The 24,919-nt window shown below is 43.6% G+C and overlaps 2 protein-coding genes across 3 annotated transcripts in view; one reads left to right on the top strand and one right to left on the bottom strand.

Moving 5' to 3' along the window:
• Window positions 1–13,252: 13,252 nt before the first annotated feature.
• On the top strand, window positions 13,253–17,959 carry LOC311140045 (uncharacterized protein; the record flags this gene model as incomplete). Its single annotated transcript, XM_084175013.1, has 6 exons — window positions 13,253–13,811; window positions 14,047–14,210; window positions 14,327–14,353; window positions 15,478–15,610; window positions 15,822–15,865; window positions 17,765–17,959. The coding sequence occupies 6 exons, from the start codon at window positions 13,253–13,255 to the stop codon at window positions 17,957–17,959; spliced, it is 1,122 nt and encodes a 373-aa protein (XP_084031139.1).
• Window positions 17,960–22,899: 4,940 nt separating this feature from the next.
• Window positions 22,900–24,919, bottom strand: part of LOC311140393 (muskelin) — a 35,633-nt gene continuing 33,613 nt past the window's right edge. Inside the window, exons 15-18 of one of the 2 annotated variants that reach the window (XM_084175428.1) lie at window positions 24,477–24,616; window positions 24,047–24,149; window positions 23,747–23,801; window positions 22,900–23,382 (exon numbers count right to left, since the gene is read on the bottom strand). In XM_084175428.1, coding sequence (XP_084031554.1) covers window positions 23,261–23,382; window positions 23,747–23,801; window positions 24,047–24,149; window positions 24,477–24,616 — 420 coding nt within the window. In that variant the 3' untranslated portion in view covers window positions 22,900–23,260. The remainder of the gene's footprint in view (window positions 23,383–23,746; window positions 23,802–24,046; window positions 24,150–24,476; window positions 24,617–24,919) is intronic. The other variant, XM_084175427.1, reaches the window with a different exon arrangement.

Consider the following 24,919-nt stretch of genomic DNA (forward strand, 5'->3'; position numbering starts at 1 on the left):
ATAATGCTATTAAACGAGAAGGTCAAATATCCCCGACCATATCCTTCCAGAGCCTACCCCACACACACCACTTCCCTTTCATCTTCTATTTGGCATCATGGAGGTCATGTCATGTGTTTTCCTAACAGGTAAACCCAGCCAGGATCTCTGTTATGGTCGGGATGCGGCTTGGCACCCACGGTTTTCCTATGGGAGAGCGCTAGCGGAGAACAATAGATTGGAAAACCCTTTAACAACATCCCTGTTCCCAAGGAAGGTGTGGCCCCAGATTTCCTGAGAGGAGACGGCCATGAGCTCCCTCCTTCTCCCCACGCACCACACACACACAACCGGGTTCACTCAAATGCAAGGACAGTGAGATGGAGTCCTCACTCCTTCACTCCCCTGGAAATGTAGCTAATAAAACAGTGGGGAAACAGGACATTAAACAGGGCTGTGTGTATGAAATGACACCCTATTACCTCTACAGGGCACTACCTTTTGACCAGAGCCCTATGGGCCTACAAAAGTAGTGCATTGTAATGTGGCCGTGGCCCATTACAGCGCTGGTCAAAAGTAGTGCACTATAAAGGGAATAGGGTGCCATTTCAGAGGCAGCCAGGGGATTTACATCCACTACCGACATTCAGGGGATTGGAGTTTTAACAGCAGTGTTGGGGAACAGTACAGGAGAGGGAGGCTTCCAGTTCCTCTAGGGAGTGAGTGCAGTAAAGCCTTGTGTTTCATCACTATCTGATAAAGCACCACCATACCCTCCACCTCTATAGCCTATACTCCTACATGTCCAGGCCAGGTGGACATTAAACAGGCCAGTGGCTGGCACCATCACAGACCTTCACTCAGCTCCCCTCTACCGCCTCTCTCTATCTATACAGTGAGGGTAAAAAGTATTTGATCCCCTGCTGATTTTGTACGTTTGCCCACTGACAAAGAAATGATCAGTCTATATTTTTAATGGTAGGTTTATTTGAACAGTGAGAGACAGAATAACAACAGAAAAATCCAGAAAAACGCATGTCAAAAATGTTATAAATTGATTTGCATTTTAATGAGGGAAATAAGTATTTGACCCCCTCTCAAACAGAAAGATTTCTGGCTCCCAGGTGTCTTTTATACAGGTAACGAGCTGAGATTAGGAGCACGCTCTTAAAGGGAGTGCTCCTAATCTCAGCTTGTTACCTGTATAAAAGACATCTGTCCACAGAAGCAATCAATCAATCAGATTCCAAACTCTCCACCATGGCCAAGACCAAAGAGCTCTCCAAGGATGTCAGGGACAAGATTGTAGACCTACACAAGGCTGGAATGGGCTACAAGACCATCGCCAAGCAGTTTGGTGAGAAGGTGACAACAGTTGGTACGATTATTCGCAAATGGAAGAAACACAAAATAACTGTCAAATCTCCCTCGGCCTGGGGCTCCATGCAAGATCTCACCTCGTGGAGTTGCAATGATCATGTGAACGGTGAGGAATCAGCCCAGAACTACACGGGAGGATCTTGTCAATGATCTCAAGGCAGCTGGGACCATAGTCACCAAGAAAACAATTGGTAACACACTACGCCGTGAAGGACTGAAATCCTGCAGCGCCCGCAAGGTCCCCCTGCTCAAGAAAGCACATATACAGGCCCGTCTGAAGTTTGCCAATGAACATCTGAATGATTCAGAGGAGAACTGGGTGAAAGTGTTGTGGTCAGATGAGACCAAAATCGAGCTTTTTGGCATCAACTCAACTCGCCGTGTTTGGAGGAGGAGGAATGCTGCTTATGACCCCAAGAACACCATCCCCACCGTCAAACATGGAGGTGGAAACATTATGCTTTGGGGGTGTTTTTCTGCTAAGGGGACAGGACAACTTCACCGCATCAAAGGGACGATGGACGGGGCCATGTACCGTCAAATCTTGGGTGAGAACCTCCTTCCCTCAGCCAGGGCATTGAAAATGGGTCGTGGATGGTTATTCCAGCTTGACAATGACCCAAAACACACGGCCAAGGCAACAAAGGAGTGCCTCAAGAAGAAGCACATTAAGATCCTGGAGTGGCCTAGCCAGTCTCCAGACCTTAATCCCATAGAAAATCTGTGGAGGGAGCTGAAGGTTCGAGTTACCAAACGTCAGGCTCGAAACCTTAATGACTTGGAGAAGATCTGCAAAGAGGAGTGGGACAAAATCCCTCCTGAGATGTGTGCAAACCTGGTGGCCAACTACAAGAAACGTCTGACCTCTGTGATTGCCAACAAGGGTTTTGCCACCAAGTACTAAGTCATGTTTTGCAGAGGGGTCAAATACTTATTTCCCTCATTAAAATGCAAATCAATTTATAACATTTTTGACATGCGTTTTTCTGGATTTTTTTGTTGTTATTCTGTCTCTCACTGTTCAAATAAACCTACCATTACAATTATACACTGATCATGTCTTTGTCAGTGGGCAAACGTACAAAATCAGCAGGGGATCAAATACTTTTTTCCCTCGCTGTATATATATACAGGAACTCTCCTCACACTCCTTTCTCTCTGCCATGGCTGGGAACTCCCTTCTATTTCACCTCTAAGAAAACAGAGCACAAATGTTTCTTAATAAGAGTCAGTCAAACAAAAACGTGTGTGTGTGTGCGTGTGTGTGTGTGTGTGTGTGTCAAAGAAGTGGTCTTAAGTGAAGTGCTGGAGACGACTATATCACTCCAAACTCCTCCATGATGTCAACTGCTCCACACTGTTGTCTACCAACATTCCTTGCCTAATGTATTCACTGGCAATAGATTAATAGCATACTGCATTACTTACTGCACTGCTTAGGTTAGCTTAAAGCCAGCCAACACACAGGACTAAAGACAATAGACGGGTTGTTCCACGAAATGAGTTCCTTTGATATTTTAATTAGAAATGTGTTATATTAAAAAGAGAACTTCCGGAAGATTTGCATACTTTTTACCCAGTAGTTCTGAAAGTAGCGCTCAAGAGCCAAAACGGGTCCCTGAAAATTGAGTACTACATCACATATGTGCAGTACGTCAACCCTGTTACTTTATTAGGCACTTAGTAGGCACTTCCTATAGATTATTTTTTATTTAACCTGTTGAGATGGGAAAACATGTTTTTTAATTAAGTTACTGTTCATGACAGAATGTTAGATTAGGTGAAATGAAACTTTTTTTCATTCACCAAGTTACACTACCCAAAAGGGACTAATTTCGTGGAACGACCCAGACCTCTATACACTAAAGTGCTGTAGAAGTGCTGGACTCTACCATAAGTGTAAGCCACAGCTCAACATAGACATAAACACACCAATCACCCTGGCATCACAGCAATAGGAATGTGGTTGTGTTGGTGTGTGGACCTGCTCCGTGTGGCAGTTAGATATACACCATCAGACAGAGACCAACGCCCTTTTTCCACCCTCACTCTGCTCTACCCAACTCCCCCATTCCCACTTTCTCCCATCCCTTTCTCTGCTCTCCCTTTTATTCATACAGTGTTTTTACATTCACAGCCCCTCTCCTCAATGGAGGAGCCTATTGGATAAGTACTGTGTAAAGACGGCCTCCCTCCTCCTCCTCCTCTCTTCCCCTCTTCCCTCCCCTTGTTCCAATTCTGAATTACCCCTCTCAATGGGACAACACCCCGGGAAGGCGGGGGACTACTGGGCTCCTAAAAAGCCTGGGCCGCAGCAGGGGGCCGGGGGTGAGGGAGTAACCCCCTCCTGGCAGAGCCACACGCGGTGCAAGCCGGGCTTTTGTGTGGGCCGTCACCCACCTAACAGGGTGGCTTTGTGTGTCCGGAGCTGGGGATGGATAGCTACATTTATTTATTTACTCTCCTCCCTCTGGCAGCGCATGGTGGATGTTCACGCTCAGACGCACATCAATCTGGCCTTATTATGGGATGGCCTGGCTGGCACACACACACAGGGACAGAGATGAACACACACAGCTAGACAGGATCACATACCAATGCCAGTACACATGTGGACCGGCAGACACACACCCTTAGGACTCAGCATAAAGAAAGGCTATTTTTCTTTTTAAGATGTCCACTGCTGGTGCCCAGCCTGGTCGCCATAAGCCTGGTCTCCCCTCCCTCTTTCAGTAGTCTGTGTGGGGCCTAGGGCCCGGAGGTTATTTTTACAATATGGCTGGCAGGAAGGCAGGACAATTCAACAAGTCTCCACCCTCCAGGCCGATTGTCATTCTGCTTTAACTGTGTACGGATGGAGGCTCTCACGTTAAACAGGGTTTGACGCCCGCCGGGACCCAACAACAGGACCCCCTGTGGGGAGGGCAGGGGCGAGGGAGACACCCCTCTGACCCCATTACTGACTCGTTAGTCACAGTGGGACAGGCCAAGCCGTAACACTGTCACAGGCATGAGTTAGGAACACAAACACTGGTGAAGTTGGAGAACTCAGCCCTATGGTAAATGGCACTTATCATGATCTTGTTGCATCTTCAATATCGAAGTAATTGACCGTATTTTACTGGGTTTCTCTCTGTGTCTCAGTCAGTTAGTCTTGAGTCAGAGCAGGGTGTGTGTTTTATGCTTTCTGTGTTTAAGTCACGCACGCACATGTAAAGGACGTCACGCTGCTTGCTTAGTGAGTACCACTTCTTCCTGATTCAGCTCACACTTTGGCTCGAACCCACGACCTCTGCCTTGCTAGCACACGTGACCACCCTCCTGAAGCGTCTTACCAGTCGGCGCCATGCGAACATTTAGCTATTCAGTGGCGCAAGTGGGGAAACTTCAGACTGAGGAGGGAGTTTCACACATTTACATTTTTGTCATTTAGCAGATGCTCTTAACCAGAGCGAGTGCATAAATGTTTTCGTACTGGTACCCCGTGGGAATCGAACCCACAACCCTGGCGTTGCAAGCGCCATGCTCTACCAACAGAGCCACACGGGACACATCCCCATGTGCTACACACACACAGCGAGAGAGCAAAGAAGCCCGTATCTTATTGCATAACAGAGTCAACAGGAAGGACCCTGGGGTCAGTTCTCACACCCTCTGACTACCGTCTGGTCCTGAGAGGATCCGGGGCAATGGGTCGCACCCCGTGGGAGAGAGACAGGCCACTGTAGGAGCATACCCAACCGGACATAACCAGACCCAATGACCTAGCGATCCATCTTAATAATATACTGGTGGAGGAAGAGGCTAATAAGACCTTGCTGCAGGTCTCTCTGTGTTGGCTCAGTTATGCTGTGTAGTCACAGACAGACATCCAGTACTCATGGGGATAGTCATGTAATCCTATTGTGGTATACAGGAACCTGCTCTGGTGTGCTCTATGAATTCCCTATTCACTACAAAGCATCATGGCTACTAACTAGGGAGCCTATTGCAGAGGAAAGAGAAGCTATGGAGATGGAACCCTCTGTCCCAATCTCTATATCTCCTGTCTCCCCCCCCCCCTCCTTTCTCTGGGAGGGGGATGGGGAGCATCTTCAGGAATGAGTGTTTTTGAGAGACTACAGGTGCCATCCTGGTGTGTGTCTGTCTGTGTCTGTGTCTGTGTCTGTGTGTGTGTGTGTGTGTGTGTGTGTGTGGGTGGGTGGGGGTGGGGGTGGGGGGGGGGGGGTTGGAGGGGGGTAGGAATGTCTCTGAGATAAAAACAGACCCAGCTAATAGTGGCAGGATCAGGGTGTGCTGCTGTCACCCGTTAAGAAACAGACACCCGGGTGACAGGCGGGGTCAAAGAGGGTCACCCCAAAATATGACACCGCACCTAGAGGAAGTAGAGGAGGGGAGATAGTGGAGCAGACAGATAGAGACACGTCTCACAACAACACGGATTCTCAGACGCAGAACACGCGTGCCAAAACTGTGTGGAAATCACAGGAGCAGTTCACCAGTCCCAGGTCAAATACATACTGTACACCAAATATCTGCATCAGATACAGATGCTTAGGACAGTCCACTCCCAATACATTGCATAGTGTATGTCAGAAATGAACTGTATCACTCCTGACTTACACATTTTCAAAAGCTGTCTAAAAATGTACAGTGAGGGAAAAAAGTATTTGATCCCCTGCTGATTTTGTAGGTTTGTCCACTGACAAAGACATGATCAGTCTATAATTTTAATGGTAGGTTTATTTGAACAGTAAGAGACAGAATAACAACAACAAAATCCAGAAAAACACATGTCAAAAATGTTATTAATTGATTTACATTTTAATGAGGGAAATAAGTATTTGACCCCTCTGCAAAACATGACTTAGTGCTTGGTGGCAAAACCCTTGTTGGCAATCAGAGGTCAGACGTTTCTTGTAGTTGGCCACCAGGTTTGCACACATCTCAGGAGGGATTTTGTCCCACTCCTCTTTGCAGATCTTCTCCAAGTCATTAAGGTTTCGAGCCTGATGTTTGGCAACTCAAACCTTCAGCTCCCTCCACAGATTTTCTATGGGAATAAGGTCTGGAGACTGGCTAGGCCATTCCAGGACCTTAATGTGCTTCTTCTTGAGCCACTCCTTTGTTGCCTTGGCCGTGTGTTTTGGGTCATTGTCATGCTGGAATACCCATCCATGACCCATTTTCAATGCCCTGGCTGAGGGAAGGAGGTTATCATCCAAGATTTGATGGTACATGGCCCTGTCCATCGTCCCTTTGATGCGGTGAAGTTGTCCTGTCCCCTTAGCAGAAAAACACCCCCAAAGCATAATGTTTCCACCTCCATGTTCGACGGTGGGGATGGTGTTCTTGGGGTCATAGGCAGCATTCCTCCTCCTCCAAACACGGCAAGTTGAGTTGATGCCAACGAGCTACATTTTGGTCTCATCTGACCACAACACTTTCACCCAGTTCTCCTCTGAATCATTCAGATGTTCATTGGCAAACTTCAGACGGGCCTGTGTATGTGCTTTCTTGAGCAGGGGGACCTTGCGGGCGCTGCAGGATTTCAGTCCTTCACGGCGTAGTGTGCTACCAATTGTTTTCTTGGTGACTATGGTCCCAGCTGCCTTGAGATCATTGACAAGATCCTCCCGTGTAGTTCTGGGCTGATTCCTCACCGTTCTCATGATCATTGCAACTCCACGAGGTGAGATCTTGCATGGAGCCCCAGGCCGAGGGAGATTGACAGTTCTTTTGTGTTTCTTCCATTTGCGAATAATCACACCAACTGTTGTCACCTTCTCACCAAGTTGCTTGGCGATGGTCTTGTAGCCCATTCCAGCCTTGTAGGTCTACAATCTTGTCCCTGATATCCTTGGAGTGCTCTTTGGTCTTGGTCATGGTGGAGAGTTTGGAATCGGATTGATTGATTGCTTCTGTGGACAGGTGTCTTTTATACAGGTAACAAGCTGAGATTAGGAGCACTCCCTTTAAGAGTGTGCTCCTAATCTCAGCTCGTTACCTGTATAAAAGACACCTGGGAGCCAGAAATCTTTCTGATTGAAAGGGGGTCAAATACTTATTTCCCTCATTAAAATGCTAATCAATTTATAACATTTTTGACATGCGTTTTTCTGGATTTTATTGCTGTTATTCTGTCTCTCACTGTTCAAATAAACCTACCATTAAAATTATAGACTGATTATTTCTTTGTCAGTGGGCAAACGTACAAAATAAGCAGGGGATCAAATACTTTTTTCCCTCACTGTAGCAGAGAAATACTGTCTGTAAAACAAATGTTTTCATTGTCATTCAGTCCTGCTGGGATACTTCCACCTGTTAGACTACAATGCTGAAGCAGGCTCCTTTCTCGAGCTACCCAGCCTAGACGTAACATAGTAAATATAAATCCGGGACACTGAAATTAGTCTGATATGTTACGTTTGGTATGGTTACATAAGAGAGAAGGTTACTTAAGGCAAAAACGAGCGGAGGGTGGTTGTTCATTTTAGCATTTTAGCTAATTAGCAAATGTTCAACTACTTACTACTTTTTAGCTACTTTGCAACTAATTTACTTAGCATGTTAGATAACCCTGCCCCTAACCCTTTTAGCTAACTTTTCCCCTAACCCTAACCTTAACCCTTAGCCTAGCTAACATTAGCCATCTAGGTAACATTAGTGTTAGCCACTTAGTCACCTAGCTAACATTGCCACAACAAATTAGAATTCATAGCATCTGATACATTTTTATAAATTCGTAACATATTGTACATTTAGCCAATTTGTACATATTGTACATTTTGCAAATTCGTAACATATACGAATCGTAATTCGTAACATATCATAATAAATGGATGTCTTGGATTTACGTAAAGAATAATATGAAATGCTCTGAGACCAGGTTGAGCCACCAGGGGCAATACCAATGCAGAAGCAGCCCCCTTTCACTAGCTACTAGGGGACATGACCAATGCTGAAGCAGCCCCCTTTCACTAGCTACTAGGGGGCATTACCAATGCTGAAGCAGCCCCCTTTCACTAGCTACTAGGGGACATTACCAATGCTGAAGCAGCCCCGTTTCACTAGCTACCAGGGGACATTACCAATGCTGAAGCAGCCCCCTTTCACTAGCTACTAGGGGACATTACCATTGCTGAAGCAACCTCCTTTCACTAGCTACCAGGGGACATTACCAATGCTGAAACAGCATCCTTTCACTAGCTACTAGGGGACATTACCATTGCTGAAGCAACCTCCTTTCACTAGCTGCCAGGGGACATTAACAGGAGTGTAAAAAAACAGGCTGGGCCCCGGGGGGAGGGTTCAGGGTTTCGCCCTCCTATAGAGCTGTCTGTGTCTCTGGGTTCCCTCCTCATAGTGACTACTAAGCTGCTTAATGGGGCCTGATATAAAGTGGTGTGTCTGCAGTTTGGGATGACAGCCACAGTTTAGGCTGCCTGTCAAAGAGAAGAGATGGAGACAACAAGGTTTTACCTCTCCCCATCCTCCACAACCTCTCTAAAACAACCTCTTATCAGACACTCCTGACATGGTCTGACAATGTCCTCGTTGCCCCCGACAACCCCTATTAATCACATGACAACCCACATGTCTGGAGATACATCTTTACATCCTGGGTGAGCATCTTTTTAACAGGCTGGCCAATCAGAAGGGGGCTCTACTCAATAACACACATATAATACAATGATTATTAGTGTGAAAAGATGTATTGATATGGAGATTGACAATCCAGTTGGAATGTTGTAAGGGTGATTCAAGCAGTATAGAAACCTTGTTATGAGGTTTGATTGAATAGATTTGAATAGAGCCCCCACATCTCATTCTACAGTGCACATGTGGAGTGGGAGGTGAGAGTTTGTGTATGGTCTATGTGTGGGTGTGCACGTATAGTATGTCCACTACATGTACTGTAGGCTTGTGTTTGTGCATGTAACTTTGGGAGGAGTATCCTATTATTGAGCACTGTTTAAAAAACAATGTCTTCCTGTGTATATGAATTTAGAGCTGCACGATATCGGCCCAAAAATCGAATAGTCATTTTATAAAACCAAATATTGCGGTTTGACTTGCAATATACAGGTAACTGCCAAAATAAAGGAAACACAAAAATAAAGTGTCTTAATAAGGTGTTGGGCCACCACGAGTCAGAACAGCTTCAATGCGCCTTGGTATATATTCTACAAGTGTCTGGAACTCTATTGGAGGGATGCAACACCATTCTTCCACAAGAAATGTCATAATTTGGTGTTTTGTTGATGGTGGTGGAACACACTCTCAGGCGCCGCTCCAGAATCTCCCATAAGTGTTTAATTGGGTTGAGATCTGGTGATTGAGAGACACACACATCCTTTAAACCCCCTATGCTCCTTTGAGACCCCTCTTTCAAAGTCACAGATCTCTTCTTCTAACCATGGTAGCCAAAATAATGGGCAACTGGGCATTTTTATACATTCCCCCAAAAACTGTATTATATTGACAAGATATTCGAGTGACCGCTCTAACAATGGAAATACATGTTCCCAAAGATAAAAGGCAGGCAGGAGGAGGTGAGATCAGGTGGGACCATTCTAGCCAATGAGAGGGCAGATACGCATGTGAAAAACAGGCCATAGAGATAGATAGAGGACTAATCTTTGTATCTGTGACAGCATGGGCAGCGCCATTGAGGCTATCTCCATTTTAAAGTAGTCAACTCCTTCATTGGCTGATTGCTCCCAACTCATAGGAATCCCCATCCAGTTGACTACTTTAAAATGGTGGAAGCCCTCAATGGCAATGTCCATGCTAATACAGGTTATATCCATGAGGAGTCCTCCATCTACAGAGCATTTGGAAAGTGTTCAGACCCCTTTCCACATTTTGTTACATTACAGCCTTAATCTAAAATGGATTACATTGTTTTGTTCCCCCATCAATCTACACACAATACCCCATAATGACAAAGCAAAGACAGGTTTTTAGAAATTTTTAGAAATGTATATTTAAAAAAAACCCTGGATATATCACATTTACATAAGTATTCAGACCCTTTACTCAGTACTTTGTTGAAGCACCTTTGGCAGCAATTACAGCCTTGAGTCTTCTTGGGTATGACGCTACAAGCTTGGCACACCTGTATTTGGGGAGTTTCTCCCATTCTTCTCTGCAGATCCTCTCAAGCTCTGTCAGGTTGGATGGGGAGCGTCGCTGCACAGCTATTTTCAGGTCTCTCCAGAGATGTTCGATCGGGTTCAAGTCCAGGCTTTGGCTGGACCACTCAAGGACATTTAGAGACTTGTCCCGAAGCCAATCCTGCGTTGTCTTGGCTATGTGCTTAGGGTCGTTGTCCTGTTGGAAGGTGAACCATCGCCCCAGTCTGAGGTCCTGAGGGCTCTGGAGCAGATTTTCATCAAAGATCTCTCTGTACTTTGGTCCGTTCATCTTTCCCTCAACCCTGACTAGTCTCCAAGTCCCTGCCGCTGAAAAACATCCCCACAGCATGCAGCTGCCACCACGCTTCACTGTAGGGATGGTGCCAGGTTTCCTCCAGAAGTGACACTTGGCATTCAGGCCAAAGAGTTCAATCATGGTTTCATCAGACCAGCAAATTGTGTTTCTCATGGTCTGAGAGTCCTTTAGGGGGCTGCCATGTGCCATTTAATGAGGAGTGGCTTCCGTCTGGCCTGATTGGTGGAGTGCTGCAGAGATGGTTGTCCTTCTGGAAGGTTCTCCCATCTCCACAGAGGAACTCTGGAGCTCTTTCAGTGAACATCAGGTGCTTGGTCACCTCCCTTACCAAGGCCCTTCTCCCCCGATTGCTCAGTTTGGCCGGGCGTCCAGCTCTAGGAAGAGTCTTGATGGTTCCAAACTTCTTCCATTTAAGAATGATGGAGGCCACTGTGTGCTTGGGGACCTTCAATGCTGCAGACATTTTTTGGTACCCTTCCCCAGATCTGTGCCTCGACACAATCCTGTCTCGGAGCTCTACGGACAATTCCTTCGACCTCATGGCTTGGTTTTTGTTCTGACATGCACTGTCAACTGTGGGACCTTATATAGACAGGTGTGTGCCTTTCCAAATCATGTTCAATCAATTGAATTTACCACAGGTGGACTCTAATCAAGTTGTAGAAACATCTCAAGGATGATCAATGGAAACAGGACGCACCTGAGCTCAATTTAGATTCTTATAGCAAAGGGTCTGAATTCTTATGTAAATGTTTTTTATTTGTAATACATTTGCAAAAATGTCTAAAAACCTGTTTTCGGTTTGTCATTATGGGGTATTGTGTGTAGATTGATGAGGGGAAAAAAAGAATTTAATCAATTTTAGAATAATGCTGTAACGTAACAAAATGTGGAAAAGGGGAAGGGTCTGAATACTTTCCAAATGCACTTTCTCTATGACAACAGGCACAACTCCGATATAGCCGTTTTTGGGTCAGTTGCCGAAATGCCACGTGTCCACTTATATCAGTGCATTCATAACAACCTAACCATTACAAAACTTCTCTTCGATCAAATAAGCCTCAGGTAGCACATTAGCAATTCCATTTCTTGTTGACCAAATTCGACACGCTCTCATTGACCTCCATACAAAAATTACTCACTTCGTGGGCTTATTTTCATGGACAGATTTTGGGTGTAGTAAAACCTCTCACTTCATCTCTTATGATGGGATGTTAATTGCTTAATTAACTCAGGAACCACACCTGTGTAGAAGCACCTGCTTTAAATATACTTTGTATCTGTCATTTACTCAAGTGTTTACTTTATTTAGTCAGTTACCTGTAGATCAAAACGCTTGGGTGAACTGTTGGAATCCTAGAAATATAATGATTTATATTAAAAAGCAAAGTGGCATCGTTCTTGTTTGGAACAATCTGTTGACTGCATTTGGCCTAACAGAACAGCATGCAAACTTATAGTGAATCTAAAGAGGAGGAGGAACTGCGATGCTTGATTGGGCGGGGCTTGTCTGTGTGGGAAGCAGCCACAAATAAACTATAAAAACGGATGTTATACACGGCTGAACGGTGTTTCAAAATATTGCAAGTGATATGAATCTCAGCAACATGGATATTGCACGACAATATTGGGATTTCGATGTGAATTCGATTAATTATGCAGCCCTATATGAATTGACAGCATATGTAGCCTTTGAAATGTATGCTATTTACAGTACAGTGTGTTGGTAATGTAGGTACACATCCTTATATATGAACATGTGAGATAAGAGAGGTATGAGTGTGTTTACTGTGTGACTGTGCACCCACGTATGTGCGTGACTGAGCATGAGTAAGCAAGTAGTAGTCCTAATGCTATGGCGGTACGTGTGTGTGGTTCGAGGGAGGGGGATCCTATAGAAGCCATTGTTCTAAATCCCTAGGGTCCCAGCCTTAGAACGTGGTCCAGGATTGTTCATGGTGCGCTGGGGCAAGCCCATAGGTTGGGTGTGGTACTTCCTAGGTTATTGTGTGGAGCATCCTGTCCTGTTCACTATAAATAGAGAAACATAGCGAGATCAAACCACTACTACTCTAAAGCTGTCTGGAGAGAAGGAAATAAAACACAGCAGGTTTACACAGAGTTCACCACAGAGGCTCCTCAATATCTCATCGCTGATATTCTCTTGGAAATACAAGCTATTTATAAAACTGAGTGCAACCCACAGGGATGATGGACCAAGTTCTAGAGACTGCATTATTTCCATTTAAGTTGAGCCAAGTAGATTTTATTTAGTTAGGCCTATGTAATATTTGTTTTAGATTAAACAGTTAATGCTGTTTTGTGTTTGTTCACTCCAGGTCTTCTACTTCACTGTACTCATGCTGATCCAGCCTCTTCATTAACTGTGACGAACACCTCCCCAAACACCCCTGTAGCCTCTAACACCACCACAATCATGACAGCCGGCGCCCCAGCCACCATCCCACCAGCCCTAAATGTCCCCATAACAGACCCTAATGACCCCACAGCCATGAAAGCCGGCACCACAGCCACCACCCCACAAACCCCCATTGTCCCCATAACAGACCCTAATGACCCCACAATCACGATAGCCAGCGCCCCAGCCTCCACCCCCAATGTCCCCATAACAGACCCTAATAACCCCACAACCGCGATAGCCAGCGCCCCAGCCACCACCCCACCAGCCCCCATAACAGACCCTAAAGACCCCACAACCGCGATAGCCGGCGCCACAGCCACCACCCCACCAGCCCCCATAACAGACCCTAAAGACCCCACAACCGCGATAGCCGGCGCCACAGCCACCACCCCACCTATTGACCCCACAATCACGATAGCCAGCGCCCCAGCCTCCACCCCCAATGTCCCCATAACAGACCCTAATAACCCCACAACCACGACTGCCAGGGGGAGCACCCCTATGGCTGCTGCTGGAACGGGGGCCTCCGGCTCCTCAGGAACCCCCACTCAGACCCCCCCGGACTCCACTGCAGGTGAGTGTCTCTACCTCCACCACCATTTCACCTCAAAACACATATCACTCACCCAGCATAGAGTTTGGCTGTAGTCTCAAAGAAATTAGACTCAAAACCCTAAAAGCTGGACAGTTATTATCACATGCAACTCATACATGTTCATATGTGGTCATGTGTGATTACATGATGAAATTGAGAGAAAATTCAACTGACAAAATTTCTCTCATTTATGCTTCTTGAACCCCATGGTCAGGGTCCTCTCCCTCCCATCCCCCCAACATGTCCAGCCCTGAGGGTTCAGGAAGCAGTTTTGCTACCGCCACGACCAGCACACAGGGAGGGATGGTGTCTACAACCACGGCTGAGACTACAACAACAACAACAACGACGACCACAACTCCTCCCGGGAGCTTTACTGTATGACAGAAAGAGTATTCCTTAAAAAGACTTGTCAGCCTGATTCAAAACAATCTTCTGAATCATAACGCACACAAATATGACCTTAACTTTGTGTTTGTTTCTGCTTTTTACAGTTTAGCATGTCCAAAAGAAATGTAGAGGTAAGGGTTTCTACTTTCTACTGTCCTCCTAGATTTGATTACAAGTTTAGGTCTGCTTTTACATTCGGTGTCAAATGACAAATGTAATGACAAATCCTCAGCTGCAGTTAGATCCATCTTACAGAGCGGGTCACAAAGACCAGGACGGTGAAAGACTGCTCAGACCTCTACCCTTCCCCTGGTCCTATAGACGGGTTAGCTGACAACGTCGCGAAAACAATGTGCACGCTTCAATGGGGCAGAAATCTGTGTGTTGTTGTGATTCTGGATGGCCAGATGACTAGTAACAATGACAAGAAGCTGCCATGTGGGGAATCGTAGGTGGCTCATTTGAGCTCGTATCTTGTTATTGATACCATGTCTCTGTCTTTGTCTCTGTTTTGAGGTGTTTTGACTGATATAATTTCTACACTAATATGGCAAAAATTCACTAGCTAGCTAACCAACAACATATTTGAGAGACAACAAGTGCTCATTGGGCAAATATATTTATGTTTTCAATAAACATTGGAGACGAAATATAGTTGACACGTTGTCAACAATCTAAGATAACCCCGTCTGTTTTGCCACATAGTTGCGAACGCGTCGGTTTTGTTGCTAAACAACCAACCGGTCTATTCTCAACACAGAGCGACACTCTTCTCTGTTTCCAAAGCCAGGACAGGAAGTAGTGGAAGTAGTGCATCATGGTATAAAAAAGGATTCTGCAAGCATTGGGTAGAAAAAGTGTCTTAGTGGGAAACCTGCTTTCCCACACCTCTCTCGCGTTCTCCCTCACTCTCATTCTCCCTCGCTTTGTGACTATGAACAGCTGCTCTGCTTCAGAAAGGCCAAGAATAACTGACACCTCACTGCACCGGAAACGCTGACGTCCCTCCTTTGACCTTTCCCTCAACTCACCACAACCAGCATTGTAGTGATTGCTGTAATGATGTCATGGCGAAATGACATCAGTTCAGCAATTGCCACTCTCGTTAGATAGAGATTCACTAAACAAGGCATGTTGATTGTTTTTTGTCCTGTTCATAAACTATGGAAACATTTGTTGCAACCGACTAGAAAAAGTTGAAAACTAATGAAAGGCTTGATGGAGTCTTAAAAACGTGTTTGTTTTCTCTGATCAGAATCATGAGAGGAAGGACCTGGAGGCGCTATGTCGACAGCTGATGTCTCAGATGCACGATGCTAACTGTACTCTGAATGTGAGGGTGAACAACGGACACACTACCGTTGACAGCGTAGTAATGACCGGCAAAGGTATGTACACTACCCAGTACCCACCATTCAGACGCTTCCAAGGTAATTCAATCGATCACACCTAACGCACCCAATTTCCTAATGCTAGTCTTGGATGTAAGAGTTGTGTTTTTAAAGACAGACTATTTGAGAGGGTTTGAGCCAATTGCTGTCAAGGTCAAGTACCAGAAGTGAACTGTTGTAAATGAAAGTTTACTTACATTTTTTTCAGTGGACAACTCTGTCGTCCAGCAATACTACGAGGAAATCACCAGGGTAAGTCTAATTAACATTGTGAACTACATATCTCCCTGAATGTCACCCTAAGCTGGTTAATGGAGAAAATGTAAAAGGTTGTATTTGGAGGGAGGCGTGTCAACAGAGTGGATCTTTATTTACCTCTTCCTCTGTTCTGTCAGAAACCAAGTGACAACATGACCCTGATTGCCATCTTGGCGTCCTGCGGAGCTCTGCTGGCCATGATTGTAGGCTTCGCCATCTACGCCTCATACCACCGCAAGTCCTATCGGAAGAACCACCAAGTAAACAGTTAGAAAATCAAACCCGAAAATCAAACTACTCTACAATCAATAATGTCTGTCTGTGCCATGTCCACATTCTTCCTAATGTACTTACTAAACATAGTTGAACTATTCTTTCGGAGGGTCCTCAACGAAATCTCCCCTTACAGTGCATTCGGAAAGTATTCAGACCCCTCGACTTTTCCTACATTTTGTTACATTACATCCTTATTCTAAAATGGATTAAATTGTTTTTTTTACAAACATTTTTTTTTTTAAATATCACATTTACATAAGTATTCAGACCCTTTACTCAGTACTTTGTTGGAGCACCTTTGGCAGCGATTACAGCCTTGAGTCTTCTTAGGTATGACGCTACAAGCTTGGCACACCTGTATTTGGGGAGTGTCTCCCATTCTTCTCTGCATATCCTCTCAAGCTCTGTCAGGTTGGATGGGGAGTGTTGCTGCACAGCTATTTTCAGGTCTCTCCAGAGATGTTTGATTGGGTTCAAGTCCGGGCTCTGGCTGGGCCACTCAAGGACATTCAGAGACTTGTCCCGAAGCCACTCCTGGCTGTTTGCTTAGGGTCGTTGTCCTGTTGGAAGGTGAACCTTCGCCCCAGTCTGAGATCCTGAGCGCTCTGGAGCAGGTTTTCATCAAGGACCTCTCTGTACTTTGCTCCGTTCAGCTTTCCCTCGATCCTGACTAGTCTCCCTGCCGGTGAAAAACATACCCACAGCATGATGCTGTCTCCACCATGCTTCACCGTAGGGATAGTGCCAGGTTTCCTCCAGACATGACGCTTGGCATTGACGCTTGGTTTCATCAGACCAGAGAATATTGTTTTTCATGGTCTGAGTCCTTTATGTGCCCTTTGGCAAATCCAAGCGGGCTGTCATGAGCCTTTTTCTGAGGAGTGGCTTCCGTCTGGCCACTCTACCATAAAGGCCTGATTGGTGGAGTGCTGCAGAGATGGTTGTCCTTCTGGAAGGTTCTCCCATCTCCACAGAGGAACTCTGTAGCTCTAAGTGTGACCATCGGGTTCTTGGTCACCTCCCTGACCAAGGCCCTTCTCCCCCGATTACTCAGTTTGGCCGGGCAGCCAGCTCTAGGTAGACTCTTGGTGGTTCCAAACTTCTTCCATTTAAGAATGATGGGGGTCACTGTGTTCTTGGGGACCTTCAATGTTGCAGACATTTTTTGGTACCCTTCCCCAGATCTGTGCCTCAACACAATCCTGTCTCGGAGCTCTACGGACAATTCCTTCGACCTCATGGCTTGGTTTTTGCTCTGACATGCACTGTCAACTGTGGGACCTTATATAGACAGGTGTGTGCCTTTCATGTCCAATGAATTGAATTTACCCCAGGTGGACTCCAATCAAGTTGTAGAAATATCTCAAGGATGATCAATGGAAACAGGATGCACCGGAGCTCAATTTCGAGTCTCATTTCAAAGGGTCTGAATACTTATGTAAATAAGGTATCTTTTTTATTTTTAATACATTTGCAAAAATTTCTAAAATCCTGTTTTCGCTTTGTCATTATGGGGTTTAAAAAATATATATTTTAGAATAAGTCTAACGTCACAAAATGTGGAAAAGGTCAAGGGGTCTGAATACTTTCCGAATGCACTGTATCTTCTCTCAACAGCAACACCTGACAGAGGAGCTGCAGACAGTGGAGACCGGTTACCATGACAACCCCACGTTGGAGGTGATGGAGGTGCCACCGGAGATGCAGGAGAAGAAGGTGGCCCTGAATGGAGAGTTCAACGACAGCTGGATTGTCCCCATCGACAACCTGCTCAAAATGGACATGCCAGACGAGGAGGACACTCACCTGTAGATGGGGCTGGAACAGACAGGGGTGCTACTATATTCCCTCGACCAACTGACTCTCCCTTCCCTGCACCGTTACAAGGGCCCTGTTTAGTAGATAGTTCTAGCTCCAAACTTTGCAGGTAGACATTTATTGTATATAGAATGTATACAACTTTAAATAATGGGATTTGAGAATTGCAGAATTGTGACAGTTCTATGCAATGCATTTCTGCAACACTTTGAATGTTCCCCATTGAACCAGCCCCAAGGCAATGACACACAGACGGCACCTGATAAATCTGGGGAAAAAAACACCCAGAGGATGACAAAACAGGTTATGGAAACCCACCCGGTCTAAACGGGTGTCAGAGTCCCATCGCTGTGGCCATGGAAAAGAAACAGGCCATTTTGTGGATACTGCACCAATCACCATTGTGCCTAGTTTTAGGACATATGAAATATTTCGGAATTGTAACTAACATACACAATCCAATTTTAAGAGCCATTTTTGAGTGTTTTTTTTGTTTGAGATACTTTATGTACTGCTACATAGTTATTGATTTAATTGGGAAAAACAAACACTCAAACCACCAATATTTTAGGGTGGAGTTCATGAAGTGATCTAACTAAAATCTGCATGTTCTTTATGCTGTAATCAATGTAATCATCCAAAAGTGCATTGAATTGTACACTTGAGCACCTGTACATAGTATTTTCTTATATTTTCAGAGAAAATGGAGGAAGCTGAAACTTTATAAACTAACACTACATGCCTTTATGGTTAAATCTCAATAGTATAGATTTAGAGAAAATTACCTCAGGATTAAGTGTAATAATCATCCTGGTGAATGAATTCAACTACTAGTGAATCTCAGCTCTGACGACTGGTTTAACTGAGCAACGTGAACCACACTAATGAAACAATGGTGTCCATGGAGACACTGCTGAGACGAGAGCTTCTACAGATATGAAGGGAAAATCAACACTGTGTAAATAGTCGATTGAAAGTTCTAAAGATTTTCTGGACATACAGTGCATTCGGAAAGTATTCAGACCCCTTGACTTTTTCCACATTTTGTTACATTAAAGCCTTATTCAAAACATTTAAATAAATAATTACATTTACATAAGTATTCAGACCCTTCACTCAGTACTTTGTTGGAGTACCTTTTGCAGCAATTACAGCCTTGAGTCTTCTTGGGTATGACGCTACAAGCTTGGCACACCTGTATTTGGGGAGTTTCCCCATTCTTCTCTGCAGATCCTCTCAAGCTCTGTCAGGTTGAATGGGGAAAGTCACTGCTCAGCTATTTTCAGGTCTCTCCAGAGATCAAATCATGTCTAATCAATTGAATTTACCACAAGTGGACTCCAGTCAAGTTGTAGAAACATCTCAAGGATGATCAATGGAAACAGGATGCACCTGAGCTCAATTTTGAGTCTCATAGCAAAGGGTCTGAATACTTATGTAAATAAGGTATGTTTTTTTATTTTTAATAAATTAGCAAAAATGTCTAAAAACCTGTTTTCGCTTTGTCATTATGGGGAATTGTGTGTAGATTGATGAGGAATTGTTTTTATTTAATCAATTTTAGAATAAGGCTGTAACATAACAAAATGTGGAAAAAGTCAAAGGGTCTGAATACTTTCCGAATGTACTGTAGATTAAGCCTAGCCTTGGACATAAGAACCCTTTCAATTATGCTTTTTAGTCTTGGACTGGGCTTACTCTGTATCAGGGAAGCTGGCCTCTAAAGATAATTATTTTATTGTCTGCTGACGAAGGTTCTGCGGTTATTTTGTAACTAAACACAAGGGATGACTTGTTACATGCCTGCACAGCATAGGCCTCAGCCCATTTTTGTTTTTGTTTGTTACTTTGTTTTGTCAAATCAACTGAATAGAAATGTATTTAAATATCCATGTGATTATCTAGCAAAACGTATTCAAATTCATGGGTAATTCACATGGACACAATAATTCCCAATTATATTTAAGCTGTAAAATCAATCAACACCAAACAATCCACCACTTATTCAACACATTCCTATGTATTGTTTGTCATTAGTTATTGTGTATAGTCGCTCACTCGTATTAGATTTCTTTAACTTTTACACCAAAGTATTTAGCAGTTATTGTATTTATGGTTTGTTTGCTGATGAAGCCAAACAACAGGGGGTCTGACACACTGGAAGCGGCACCTCGTCTATCATGACCAGTGCAGCCATGTTTTCTTATACCAATAAAGATTTGCCAATAAAACACACTTATTTCAAACAGGTGTTGTATTTTTTGTAACTTTGCATCCCAACTGTCAAAACGACCTGTCATGTGTTCTCGGTCGCAAACAAATCAAAGAACAGTCATTTATTTATGAAAACCTGAACAAAATACAATCTTTATTCGTTATGTACATTACATACAACGCAATTCTACAATAGGCTCTCTACACATTCACGTTATCCACAGAGTAGTGCTCATTCACGCACTCAAGAGTACCCCACATACTCCTGAGTTCCAGTTGTGGAGAAGAGGGGCAGAATGGAAAGAGGCAGCAGATGAAGAAAATGACATTCCATTTATCTGAAAATTATGTCAAGATTTCCTTCCCCTCTCAAAAATAAGCAAAAGAAAAAGTATTTGGCATTGTTTTATATATATATATATATATATATATATATATATATATATATATATATATATATATATATATATATATATATATATATATATATTTTTTTTTTTCTTTTGCAAAGGTGCTTTCATTCTTCTTTATTTCATGTTTTCTTAAGCTTATTTTTTGGGGTTGACACAAAATAGAAACTAATGTAATCATTGCAAAAGCCTTCTATTCTGTGATAATGACCATAAATAATGGATTCCATCCTAAATAACAGGTTTTATTGCAAAGCTATGATGGTAAGTATGACAGTCCTCTCTCGCTCTAGATCTCAGTTCATCAGAGAGCTAATATTTACTAAGCTTAATATGATGGCAGAAGAAATACATTAGCAAACAGAAAAACAAGCACACACACACACGTTTCAAGCTCACATACTGTAAGCATACAGGTGTGTGTAGCGTGCACACACTGATTGTGATTCAAATTAAGCTAATACTGATTACTGAGGGCATGAGTGCAAACGAACAGAGAAATCATTGAGTACTTCAAAATAGGATCTAACAAGGCAAAGTATCTCTAAAGTTTGGCTCTACCACCCTTGACAGGATTTAAGCACTAAGTGTTTGCCGCCTTGAATATGAATAGTCCTACCCTCCATCTCTGGTTATCTGATAGTGGAGTTGATTGATCTCAAATCAAAGGGGATGGATATTTCACGGACTCCATAGGCCTTTGCCTAGAGTGTACTCTGCATACTGTACAGCTGTCTCAGAAAAATGTTAAATATATAGACAATACATACAATGCAATGGAAGGCTGCTTCTGTTCTTGAGGAGGGGAAGGAGGATCACTTCAATCATCTCTCCTACTGAGATTAATGGAAGACCACTATGAGGCATATGTTTGTATTATGTTACACAGGTGGACTAGACAAAATACCCTGGCGATCCGAGACAAACACACATATTGACGGACACACACACAAATGTCAGCTATATCGAAGGGCATCCTCAGTTCCAGCATAATGATTATGAAACAATCAAAAACATTTCCTGTACATCAAAACTTTGGCTGGAGCCACAAGACAGATACCATTTGATAACTTGGTGTTAGAGATCACTTGTGAATTCTCCTACTGCCTTATTCTGAGTAAGAATGAAATGTAGTGTTCTGTATTTCTTTAGGTCGGAAATGAAGAATGGCTAGTCATCACTGTTTGCATAAGAAACAGAGAGAACCCAGTAATCAGGTCATAGCTGAATGGGGAGACTGGGCTCTCCCTCAATGAAAGCCATCATTCATTCTTCCTTTACCCATAAAATAACTCCTCACATCGTCAAAGGAAGATACATCCCAGCCAATGAGATCATGTGCGTATAGATGTGTGTTTGTACATAAAAATTAAAAAAACATCCCTGTGATACAGCAGGACCATCATTTTGCAGTTATCTTACAAGACGGGGAGTTTAAGTTTAAAAAAGAACATTCATACTTGGACTACATTTCCCACCATGCCTCAGTCACAGATCCATGGTTACATCATCACACTAAAGCTACAGTAGCCATTACCAGAATCACAGGCTTTTGACAACATGACAATGTTTTCCCTCAACCCATAAAGATTGATTTTTACATTGATAGAGAATTTAATTGATTTAAGTTCATTTGACATACATATATACATATATATATATACATACATATATATACACATACATATATATACACACATATATATATATATATATATATATATATATATATATATATATATATATATATATATATATATATATATATATATATATATATATATATATATACATATATATATACATATATATACATACATACATATATATATACATACATACATACACATACATATATATATATATATATACACATACATATATACATATATATTTTGTCTCTTAGGATCATTATTCTATTGTTTCTATATAACACAATTAACATTTTGACACGTAGTGTGAAACAGCATGGCCGTCATTATTATAAATATGGGGTATTTAATATGGCTGCCAATAGTACGGGCAGAGCAAGCAAACAAAAGCATGAACTTGGTTGAAGGTATATTCAGCGTACATAGCGCTGACAGGGTGTCATTAAGTAACACAACTACATTTTGCAAGCAGGTTTGTGTGTGTTTGCATGTGTGTGACAGAGAGAGAGAGAGAAATGCAAGACAGAGTGGGAAAAAAGAGCAATATAGACTCCTCTTTGATCTAACAGGCTACTAATGCCAAGCAAACTCAAACGCAGCATGTAAAAGTCTCATGTAAACCTCACAAATCAAATGAATTAACACAGAATATATGTTTGGCAGTTCTGAGTTATTTTTGTCCTGTTAAATCAGTTTATTCAACAAAGACTATCAGGCTTAGGAAACACTTGGGGGGGGGTGAGGGGATTTGTATTTTTTTTTTAAAAAAATTTGACACAGTGATATTTAGTATCAACCCCTTTAATCGCAAGTGGTCTGACCCTCATTTGCCCTTTTAGTTCAGTTCAGTACCACTGTTGAAGAACCAACGTCCTAAAGAGGGGGTCAACAAGTGCAGTCCGCGAGCAGAGCACCCCTGAACTTGGAAGGGTCAAGTGTAGAAAAATATTACGTTTGGCTTTGGGCCAGCCAATCAGTGAGTCTTATTGGCGTATGGTGGTGGTGGTTGTGGGGCGGGGCTAGAGTGTGATGAGGTCAACGAGGTTACCCTTGGGCGGGGTCATGCTGTCCGGGAAGAAGTTGACGAGCGTGTCGAAGAGCTGCGTGCGCTGGGCATACGTCTGGTCCACGTCCGAGAAACCTGAGAGAAGGAGGGAGAGGGGGAGAGATGAGCGAGGGAGGAAGAGAGTGAAAGCCAGGTAAGGGAAGAAAGAAGAGGAACAGGGGAAGAGAGATGGAAAGGGGGAGAGAGGAAAGCAATAAAGAGAGAGGGAAAGAGGAGGGACAAGAGAGAGAACGTGAAGGGAGAAAATACTTCAATTGCTCAATCTCCACAGGAAGTCATATGAGCTCATAAAGGTCACATCCGTGCTCAAAAGGCCATGTGGGAGGATCACAATTTAAGTACGTCAGAAAGAATGGCTGGAGGGCGAAAAAGCGGGCAAGAATAAATCATTCCGACTGCGTGTCCAGTGAAGTATGGGGACAACGCAGCAGGCTCTTACCCAGAGGGATGAAGTCAGAGCTGGACTTGAAGAGAGCCGAGGGCAGGAGCTGGAACTGAACAGTCACATCGCAACATCTGTCACTGAACACTAACGCAACACTGCCAACAAATACACTGCCATTTCACCCCTGAGTTACTATGGTAATAATATCAAAACATGAACATCAAAACACAGGCTTTGACTGTTACATTACCAAACCATTTCATACGTTTATTTGATCTAAAAGCACAGTTTAATAAATAACACTGCACAATGTGCAAGTACCCCTCTCCCTCGTCTCTCCCTCCCACCCCTCACCTCTTTGGTCTCGTCAGGGTTGGTGTGGTCCACGGTCAGAGAGAGGTCGTTCTGCAAGTACTTCAGAGCATTCAGAGGCTCTGACTGGGCCTTCTCCTCAAACCTAAACACACACACCATCAGAAACACAACACACGAAGCTACACGCCAGATCTTCAGGAATACCTATAGAGAGCTTGAGGAAATCGTTTAGTCTAACCTACAGAAACTCTGTCCCACACAAGGTGAAAAGATCCCTGCAAAGACTGCAAAATGAACAAGGACAAAACCCTTCCCGACAATGGCAAGACATGGCCACTAGGTGGCATCAGTGTCAAAGCAGAACCCGAAACTCGAATTGTGAAGTCATATCTCCTATACATTTGCTATGTATGGTACAGAGAGGTTACGGTTAATTTACAGGTGTATAGTCCATTCTCTGGTTGTGTACCTGTACTTCCTGATTAGGTATCTGCAGTGTCGGAGCAGGTACTCCTTAGAGGGGCGACACAGCTTGAGGGACCAGAAGTCATCCAGACGCATCTTAGGAGAGCACGACTTCCCTGGGTTACCTCCAAACAGGTAGTGCACCTGCACACCGAGGGGCAAAATGACAATGGATATATTAGCACATCCATCCATACCCTCAAAACTGTAACTGGTGCCTATGAAGATCTCAGATCATAATGATATCCTGAAACAGTATTTAATAGACCTTTGTGCCCTTATGCTTATAGCCTTTTGTAGAAGTGTGTGTGTGTGTATCCATGTTCTTCACTGTCATGCTGCTTGTTATATTGATGTATCTTAGTCTGGTTGATGTCATGTGTCTGTCTGAAACTGATGTGTTGATGCTGCGGTCTTGGTTCAGGTCTCTCTTGAAAAATAGATGTT

Source organism: Coregonus lavaretus (genome assembly GCF_964263955.1).
Source record: "Coregonus lavaretus genome assembly, chromosome: 13".
NCBI classification, from domain to species: Eukaryota; Metazoa; Chordata; class Actinopteri; order Salmoniformes; family Salmonidae; genus Coregonus; species Coregonus lavaretus.